The sequence below is a fragment of the Microtus ochrogaster genome, chromosome 1 (assembly GCF_000317375.1).
Source record: "Microtus ochrogaster isolate Prairie Vole_2 chromosome 1, MicOch1.0, whole genome shotgun sequence".
NCBI lineage: Eukaryota > Metazoa > Chordata > Mammalia > Rodentia > Cricetidae > Microtus > Microtus ochrogaster.
The window spans coordinates 83,715,245-83,725,782 of NC_022009.1; the positions used below are offsets into that span (position 1 = coordinate 83,715,245).

At 37.9% G+C, this 10,538-nt stretch overlaps 1 protein-coding gene across 1 annotated transcript in view; it reads right to left on the bottom strand.

Annotated features, from left to right (window-relative positions):
• Positions 1-5,271: 5,271 nt before the first annotated feature.
• Cpb1 (carboxypeptidase B1) overlaps positions 5,272-10,538 on the bottom strand; it is a 30,447-nt gene continuing 25,180 nt past the window's right edge. Inside the window, exons 10-11 of the mRNA XM_005343890.2 lie at positions 7,635-7,719; positions 5,272-5,459 (exon numbers count right to left, since the gene is read on the bottom strand). Of these exons, the coding sequence (XP_005343947.1) occupies positions 5,272-5,459; positions 7,635-7,719 (273 nt within the window). The remainder of the gene's footprint in view (positions 5,460-7,634; positions 7,720-10,538) is intronic.

A 10,538-nucleotide genomic window follows, 5' to 3' on the forward strand; every position in this document is an offset into this window, starting at 1 on the left:
GGAGGGTGGACAGGCATGTGAATATCTAGGCTTCTCTCAACGGTTTTTTTTTGTTTGTTTTTTTGTTTTTTGTTTTTGGTTTTTCAAGACAGGATTTCTCTGTGTAACAGCTCTGAGTGTCCTGGAACTGCTTGATAGATTAGATTGGCCTCGAAACTGCTGCTTCCCAAGTGCTAGGACAAATAGACACCTGTTTTTTTCTACTTTCTTGATTATAGGAAATATATACTTCTTAAGGAAAGAATGGAAAGAAAATTACTTTAGCAGGTAAATTGCCCGAAGTGATAGGATGGAGCTATTCATAGAGCTGGAACAGGAACTTAGTTTTGTTTGTTCTAAAATATTAGCTTCTTAGTAAGCTTGAACTGAACAGCAGATAAAATCAATTCATACGTTTAAATGCAAAAAAATATTAATATAGTTAATTTTTATGTGTATGTGTGGAGTGGAGTTTGTGAATACCATCATGTGTGGGGGACCAGAGGACAACTTACATAAAGAACAGATTCTATCCTTCCATCATGTGGGTCCCTGGGGATTGGAACTCAGGACATGGGGCTTGGTGGAAAATGCCTTTACATTGAACTATTGAACTGGCTTCTCTCTTCATCTTAAAACTTACAATTATAATCTCAAATGAATTTGGGGGACTGCCATAGAACTTTGATGCATAGTCTTAAGTAATGAAACTTTATAGAGTTATGGTTTGTTCTCTTCTCTTCTCCTCTTTGCTCTCCTCCTCTCTCCCCTCCCTCCCTCGCTCCCTCGCTCCCTCCCTATCTTCCTTCTTCCCTTCCTCCTTCCTCTCCTCTCTCCCTCCCCCTTCCCTTCTTTCAGGTGGCAGAGACAAGTTACTGCTATGTAGCCTAGGTTAGCCTTGAACTCAGAAACTTCCAGCCTCAACCTTATCAGTGCTGGGATTACAAGTGCATGATACCATGTTAAGCTTAATTACATATTATAATTATCAAAATAATATTGAAAGATGTCCTTATTATCTGAGAAAGAGTTAATACTCCATACAAGAGTTTCATGTGTTCACCCAAGAATCTTGTCTAAACTCTAAAGATAAGAACAAGGAAATTCTTCCAAATGCTTTTTTTTTTTTAAATGTCTTCATTGGTCAAGGTTGTCAAGGTTAGAAACTCTCAGAGCAAAGGCTTACTCTGTTGCTTTTCCCTGAAGAAAACTAAAAAGGAAAAGTTGTTTTTAGATTTAAACTGATACAAACTCAGAATGGCTCCTATAAAATGGCTCCTAAACCTCTGCTGTCGCAAAGAGAGCAGGATTTTGCCTTTGCTCCTTGTCAGTAAAATAAGGATGCTAAAAAGATGCTGATGAATGATGTTTGGGGTTAACTGTGATAGTGTATGGAAGGGAACTGGCATCTGGTAAAGGACTATGCAGTGAGAACTCACCTTCACGTGCTACAAATAGAGATTTGCAGCCGGGACTGTCAGGGAGGAACTGATTGGTATCAACATGTATTATGTGGTAGAATCAAGCAGAGATAGTAGTAAGCTTTAGGGGTGAAGCCTCTGAATTTATGTTGATGTCTCCTACTTCAAAAAATGGAACAGTTGTTTTCTAGGCACTATATCTCAGGTTTAAAAACCTCTAATTGATCACTGAAAATAATTTTACACATTATAAGAAAGAAAGAAATCTTCTTTAATTCTGGCAGTCTAAGGTATTTTTTGAAGTATTATTATTATTATTATTATTATTATTATTATTATTGGTCTTACAACTTTGCCACCAAGCGTGATGACCTGAGCTGGATCTCTGGGAACCACAAGGTAGAAGGGGAGAACTGACTCACCTAGGCTGTTGTGAGTGTCCGAGTTTTCCTTGTGAACAGTTGGGAAGAGGCTTGATTTTCCTAGGGATCCAGATGATTTGAGGACAGTGGTAATCTCATGATAGTGCTCTGATAATAAACTAAGTGCACTTTGCCTGGTGATAGCTCCATGTTTCTGGGTAATATTTTGGCCCGACATACATTCAGTGTCACTGACCCCACCCCACCCTGCCAATCCATTTACCTCGAAGCAAAGGACAGCAGATATCAAGAATATTCAGGAACTCAGAATTTGTTATTCCTTAGTAGGCAGAGTTCAATGTAGCCTCCTGTAGCCAATTCAAAGTTTATAAAATGGCAGGAAGAATAGCTGTGAGATCTCATGTTATCTCGAGATGGGCGGTGTCAGACTGTGGTATTTCACAGGATAAATGAGTCTCTTCAAATTAAATGTTTAACACTTCACATAACAATAAGGTTTTGTCCTTTGGAGCTTCAGTCTCCTGGGATTTCATGGCCACGCTCATCTCTAAGCACATGCTAAGATATTGCTTCATTGTTTGTTCTCTGACATTTTCACCATCAGAGGAATGTCATGGAAAATGGAAGAGAAAGTTTCTCCTGAGTTAGCAGAATCTTTCTAAAGATGCTCCTTATTAAATTTAATTCATTGAACTGCCAGAATATCTTTAGATTTCTCACTACAGAGTGCACTGAGAGAAAAAAAAATTGAATTAAGTTGTAGTTGTTGGATTTATTATTTTTTTCCTATGTTACTGGAGTTAAACTAAGGGATTGGATTCTGTAATTAAAAATAATGTTGATTGATAGATTGTGTGCATGCAGAAATGCAATGTGTGGAGATCAGGGCACAATTGTGTGGAGTTGTTTCCCCCCCTTCCACCACGTGGGTTCTAAGACTTTGTAGAAAGTGTTCTTACCTACTAAGGTGTCTTTAGTCCAGAATGGAGCAAAGTTAGCAAAGTACCTTGTACATGCTATAGAGAAATTTGTCTTTATTAGTTTCAGACAAAGGTCGCATTTTTCTAAACGAATATGTAAGTGTGTGAGGCTAGAGTGACTATCTGCTCCAGTGAAACAGCTTGATAAAATTCCACATGGCATTCAAACGAACTTGTTAAGTTTTCAGGTTTTTTAACCTACAAAATCTGTCTTTGATCAATTTATATGGTTCATTTACAAAACCAGGGGAGTACATATCACTGGGTGTTAGATATACAGACATTACATAAGAGGGACCAGAAAATATACTGCTATTTTTAAATCATATCATGACAGACAGTAATTTAGCATAGTCAATAATGGTTATTTTGAGAGCTTGTAGCAGGAATGGCTGTGGTGTGGAACGGGGCTCACCAAGTGGAAGAGGTTAAAAGAGGAAGAAGAAGCTTTCTCATGAGCTGAGCATGGGTGTTCATGCACAGGCAAGGATAAGAAGGGATGGGTCATTTCAGCAAGAACTCACTGGAACGATGTATTGGAAAGGAGTGAATCAGACTTTTGCATTTCCATTTTTTTGATATATCTTAAATGCATATAACTCTTAGCCAACTACCAGTTAATTTTCATTAGAAAGAAAATTATAGCAAAATGGTTTGAGTGTAGAAAATCTCAAATACTCATACTCCTGACAATATTTGCATGTTTGCTTTCTTATTCCTTACTATCCTTAAGTTATCTTGCCAAATTTTAGAAAAGTCTACATGTATTCTTTGACATTTCAAGAAGCATTCGGGTTAAGACTTTGGAAGGTTCTTATTTGTCTTCGTGATTTGCATATTTTGCTTTGCTGCATTCTTTAGTTAGGCATGGGTATTATTGGCCAGAGGCAAGGTAAGAGAGTCTCCTGTGGATCAGGAATTATATGTCATTGCAGAGGAATTTCACTCATAACTTCAGATGAATTAACTCTCAAATTTACAACAGCAAGCTATAACTGAAAAAAAAAGATGAGGGAGAACTACTTATACACATTCATGGGAATATACATAACATACATATGCAAGTAAATATATATTCAAGGGGATTTACTTTTTGCACTTAAGGATCTCTTTCAACTTAAATGAAGGATTCCTAATTGCTTTGGTGATTGATGAATTTTAGCAGTTGTACTGCTGCCATCTTGTGGATTATCAGGGCATTAGTCAGTCTTCGGCTTGACAGCTTTTCCTCAATCTCAAATGCCTGTGACTTTAATCGATTTTTGTATAAGAACATTTAAATTTTAATATATTATGTTCATATTGTATTGAATATAGAAACTTATTTTCCCTGGAACTACATGTTTTTCTATAAAACACTCTCAAATTATAAATTAGGTATATATTACTCTACTTTAAAAATTGAACTTGGTGTTAGTGCACTTTTTCCTAATTCCAGAAAATATCAATTCATGTGTGATGCATAAGTTGTGGACTGTCTTTTATCTCTTTTATTGAACCAGCTGGTTTAGCGAGCATCTCTTGTCTTGATTTCAATATGTTGGCCATAATCATCTGTTCTAAGAAGACTAGCAAAGTCATTCAAAACTCATCTTTTTTGTAGTTTATCATGATTCTCCATGATTCTAAGCTCAGTGCCTCAAATTTCAACACAGATGTTGGCTCTGTGTGATTTAGTTTTTCTCTCCCATTCCAAGTCTACCCATGCCCTCCCTGCCAACTCTCCCATTTCCTTACTTACTGACTTTCTTCCATTATCTTTAGAATGATCACAGGAAGTTGTCTGTCAATTTGTACAACTTATTGTGATTCATTTACCCACACTTAACTTCTTAAAAGCCTTCTCTCCACAGCAGGAAGTACACATCTTACATGTTCTTTTTGAGCAGTATAACTCAAACAGCTAATTATTTTTAAAAGTTTTGTTATTTTGTCAATTAAAATCACTAATTATTTTAGTTGATTACTGGTTAAATGTCTGTCTTATCTAATGGCCCATAAATACAGAATAGGAAGATGTATAATCATTCTCTTTCATTGTTCTGTCTTCAATTGCTTAATAAAACTCTTGGAATGCTATGGATATTTCATTATGTCACTTGAATGAGCTGAGATAAAACTTAAGTCTTTTCAACTGTACTGTCTTGCAATCTTCCACTTCCCTCTGTGTTTCTTCTTATTCATAAACTTCCCATTATACTAGGAATATCTGTCAGTGTAAGCGAGTTCTCCAAGGACTAGCTTCTCCATAGTGGATCACACCAGCACAAGCACCCAGCTGGCTTGCTTATTGTTCAGTCACCCTCCTTCCCAAATCAGGTAATCTGTTATATTTTCCAGTGATGATATAATTTTATTAGGATGAATTTTAGAGGTCCATGTAGTTTAATATACCCAGAAAGTTAAAAGAAATATTAGAATCTGCAAAGTCTCCAAACAAACAAAAAAGTCAGGACAAACAAAAAAAAGAACAGTGGGCACTTTGAATAAGGTGTGCTGTGATCTTCACTAATACAGATGCTGTTGGACATAATTGGCTATGTATTTGACTGCAAGCATTGTCTCTTCACAGGTTGGGCGGATCTGGGACTCAGGAAGGAGAAAGCCATAGGTTCCTGTATCCCGGAGTTCAAAAGTGAAAGAGTATTTTATTCCTTGATCATAAGCCCAGTCATCAGAGCCCCCGGCAGCAAGATCTGAAATGAGAAAACACGGAAAAAGAAATCAGCAGCTTTTCTCTCTAACGACAAATTCTTCACTGTGAAAAATATTATAGCTAGACTAACTAACTATTCAAAAGAAAAATGAAGTATTTCAAAAAAATCAATCAAATTTTGCCCTAGAATTATTTTATGAGAATGATCTTAGAAAGGACTTTTTAGTGAGATGAAAGTCTCAGTACACTTATATGTGGTGGGGTAGCGCACTAGGAACAGTTCACTAAAGAATGGATGTCTTCCAAGGAAGCATAAGCACCTTTGAGTGGAAAGAGGACAGCACCCCAAGTTTCTAGAAACCTAAGAATTATGCAACTTGGCAACATGAGGGCTAAGAGTGCCCCTCTTCTCTTTTACTACTGGAGATTGAACCTGGGTCCTTGCTCATGTTAGGCAAGGCCTTTAACACCAAGGCATGCTACCCCTACTCTCTAGGTTTGCACTTTTTATCTTTGGTATCTGACAACTGGCCTGGCATAATTATTCATTCAGTTGATTCATTACATTATAATTTTGTTGTCACTAATATGCTTGTTTATTATTGTTCATTGATTTAAATCAAGGAATGAACATCTCCCACTGAGCTGCAAACCACGTGCTCATCTCTAGAGATACTGGGACATGAAGAGATATTGTCCCTGTCCCTCATTGGCTTGCTGACAGTGGCAAGAGAAACATAATTTAACTCGTCTGAATAAACCCATGGTTTAAAACATTGGTGAACAAGTAAGTCATCTCTGTTAGAACCACCTTAAGAAGACACCTTACAAAATGAGGCCACAGAAGGTACTACTCCACTGGTAGCTTAACAAACGCAGCAGCTAAGGCTGGAGTCTCCTCAGTTGCAGTGGAGGCCCTTGGATGACACTGGACTGAGTCTTTTTCCTTGTGTCTTTTTCTAATCCTTTCAGAATTTGGGCAAAAAGAAATCAATGGAGGGGAGAGGAACGTAGAGACCAAAACCCAAAATTGGTTCTGAGGATTGTGCCTTTTAAGGTAATCTTGAACTCTGTAGTGACCATAATGCTGAGGTCTAGTTCAAACCTTTTCTTTCTGTTTTGGTGTGTGTGTGTGTGTGTGTGTGTGTGTGTGTGTGTGTGTGTGTGTGTTCATGCGCATGCTCGTGTGAACACGTGCATATTGCATTGTGTAGAAGACGGTCCGGAATCCCTTGGAACTAGAGTTTTAGGAGGTTGTGACTCAACCATGTGGGTAGTGGGAATTGAACCAGGGTTCTTTGTAAAAGCAGTGTCGTTCTCATAGTGTAGTCCCCTCCTTTCTTCTTCCCTTTAAGACCTCTTCCCTATCCTCATCTCCTGGGCCCTTCTCTAGTTTCCTGTCATTCATATACACTGGCTCTGGAACAAATACACACATATGTAAAGCCAAGATCTCCAATGAGTAAGAACATGTAGTCTTTGTTTTGATAGTCTGAGTGACTCTACTCCATGTAACATTTTCCAGTTCCACCCATTTTTTTTCTTAAAATTGTACGATTTCATTTTTCTTTATGGCTAAATAAAATTCCACTGTAGTATCTATTTGCCTTGTGTGTGTGTATGTGTGTGTCTTGTTTACACACATGGAGAAATTGGATTCCTCTGAAGAGTGGCTTATTCCTCAAGAAACCCTCTTTCCTACCCACTCTTTTAATGGAGAAATTACTTACTACTGTGTTTTCATCCTGCAAGGATCCTTCAGCTAGGCATCTGAGTCACCACCTTGGACATAATATCCTCAGCGCGCAGGACACTTGGTCTGGGTGTGTTCTTACTTTGCAATATTGAGGTCATCTCTCTTAGCACCTGTGTCTTTCTGCGCTTCACTATGGTGGCTTCTTTGAAGATTGCCTTTGTCTCCTGCTCCCTCTTTTCTTCCTGCTTCCCTACTTTGTATCCTTCCTTCCTTTTTGTTTTAGTACCGACTGAGATCTTGGCACACAGGGGATGCCCAAGAGATGCATATGGAAATGTGGTTTGGAAGGAATATTTATTTCTCTGTCTATCTACTGAGTAGAAGAATACATATTTAATTTATAAGTCACTGTGTGGCAAAGTTATATGTTTTCAATGGTGAGAAAAGAAATGCAGTGGGAAGCATTTGTTCCTTCCTAGACATATGATTTCCTTGCACAGTTCTGAACCAAGGACTCACAGATTGTTGTTGCTCCTGGGCCATACGTGTACTTGGTGCCATACAGAGAGGCGAGTTCCTTGGCTGCACCTTTCACCAGGGCATTCTGCAAAAGAATCATCAGGAAGTGAAAAAATGAAAGCAACCGTGCCAAACAAGCACACACCCTGTACACTTGAAAAAAAAAACGAAGATATTTATGACACATTTGGGGGTTAATATTTTATACTTTTTCAATGTCTATTTCAAGTTTTCCAGTTTAGCAATGCTGAAATTCACAAGGAAATCTTGAGAAAGGATGTCTTCCCCAGTGCAAAGCAAAGTCCGGGAAGGCTTTATGCTATGACAAAGGTTGTTGATGTCATTGCACAGGAACAATACTCGAAAAGACAAACAAAACAACCATGACTTGACCATGTGATAGGTAAAGATCAGACACTGAGTCATTACAAGATGGTATGATTTAGGGCCGGAGTACTAGCAGTTGAGCACATAATGATTGCATAGAATATGTAACTGTCTTTTGAAGTCCTTTCCTGTCTGAGACAGACATTGGCTTCTAAGGGCTGTTCTTTTATTGTTGTCACTATTAAAGGAGTGTTTAGTGTGTGCCTCAGCCTCTCCTGCGCCTGTCCTCAACTGCTCCCTCATATGGACGTTTATCTCCTTAAAACCATTTTACAGTTACCTCATCATCCATCTTCAGTTGCTCTAACTTCCTCTTCTGGCAACAAGGCTCACTGTGAACTCACCTCAGAGGTCTGTCTCAAGTCTCATCTCATACTCTTTCTGAGGTAGAATTTCCTAATTGGGCCCCTGCACCCCTCAACTTCTCTTTATTGCTGACTTTAGGTATTCTTCTTCCTTCATTGGATGCCCTTCACCCTCTTGGCTTAAACAGAGAGTTTTTAAATCATTTCTCAGATGTACTTTCATGTTATCTTTGTGAATTTTTCTCCCTCACTCTCTTTAAGAGCAATGGTCTCTATTTTGCAGTAATTCCTGTCTATCAGAGCTCCTTCAGCCTGCTGAAATTAGTTGTTCGGGCATCTATTATTTATATTATTTCTCTGGATGATTTGTGGCTAGTCTTTTTTTTAAAATTTTTTTTTGCTCTGTGTTCTCTATATATAGGTCAGTTGATATTGAACTTAAGATTCTTATGCCTTGGCTAGGGTATTCATTTCTATCCTCAGCAGGCCACTCAGTTCAGGTTGGTTGAGTGAGTCCTGTACTGGGCTCGGGGACATTATAAATAGGCCATATCTGGGTGGGTCACATTGTACCAAGCTTTTCAAGATGGATTGTGATCTCCTGAGCAAGCAGAGACTAAAGAGGATATGGGACTGGGCAGTGATATCATGTATTTATGGCTGATTGACTGTCATATTTAGATGCTGACATTTATTACAAAGGGAGAAACCTAGACTCTTTTTCTAACTCATTTAAAACCAAAAGACAGAAAAAAGATAGAATAATATTAATTAGCTAAAATATTGTATGTTAAGTTCCAATTATCTTAACAAAATTCCCTACACTTAGTATAGGTCTTTTGACAAATTTAAATAATTTCACCACAAGTACTCATTTGTATTCCCAATATCATCATTACATTGGTACATTACAATATGGTACATTACAATACCATAAAATTTCCCAGCATAATTGAATGCTGTGTGGAACAGCACACTCAATCTGAATGTTCCAGATGAATATCTAGCCCCTGTTGAGAACTGTGGGTGGAAGTGTGATTCTAGCATTTGCCACAGTGTGTGTATGTGTGTGTCTGTGTATTTCATTTAAAAAATCACTGTGTGTATATGTATATATACAGACACACACATATAAAAGTATATATATATATATACATACATATATATGTTTGTTTATATATGAGACTATAACCCATATATAAACCAAAGAGCAAAAAAAAAAAAAAAACAATGCAGAAGACCATAGAGTCTACAACTCAAAACTCTCATTAACGACACTTTCATTGAAATCTGCCATTTGAGGAATAGGGTTTGAAACAATGACTAATGCGTACAAAGTACATTAACCTTATGCTTCATAAAGAGTTCTTCCTAACAGCTAGAAGCAAAATGAAGAGGGACTAAAAGAACATGCCCAAGGGTATGTAGCCAATTGTGGCCAGCTTGAGCTATGGCATTCTTTCAATTTAGTCCGAAAGAAGTGTTTTTGAAGCTGGTTTACTGATTGCCAAGAACAGGAGGAGTTTAATATACATCAGCATAGATAAAGCCAAACATGGCCTTTATTAATCCTTAGCTTTGAGTTTCCTACTATATTTTATGCAGGTTTTCTTAATGTAAGAGCATCTAGAGAAAAAGACAGAGTCTAAAATGTCATATGTAACTCAAAGCCTGAGAGAAAAAAGTACTACACTAGTCACTGTGCCCTCGGTTTTTGGGGCCTACTGGGATGAACAGCAGACAGTTCTTCTCGAACGACCTGTGCTCCAGAGACCTTAGGCTAAAAACATCTCTGCACATGACATTTACTCCAAGTCCTTGCACACTGCTAGAGTTGGGCTAATTTTCCAGAGCCAATTATTGCAATATAGGAAAACAAGATCTTACAACCAAGTCTGAGGTATGAAATAATTCTAGAAAATTTAACTTGACCAGAATTTAACTGCCCTTGTCGATAAACACATGTGATAATGGGAACCTCAAATTATCTCTAACTTTGGTTTCCTTCCTCCTGTCCTGTGATCATCTCAACTTATACCATGGGGCCAATAGGAAATGTTACTTTTATAATTTTGCTGCATAACGAAGTCTTTTTTTTTTTTTTTCTAAACAGGGTTTCTCTGTGGCTTTGGAGCCTGCCCTGGAACTAGCTCTGTAGACCAGGCTGGTCTCGAACTCACAGAGATCCACCTGCCTCTGCCTCCTGAGTGCT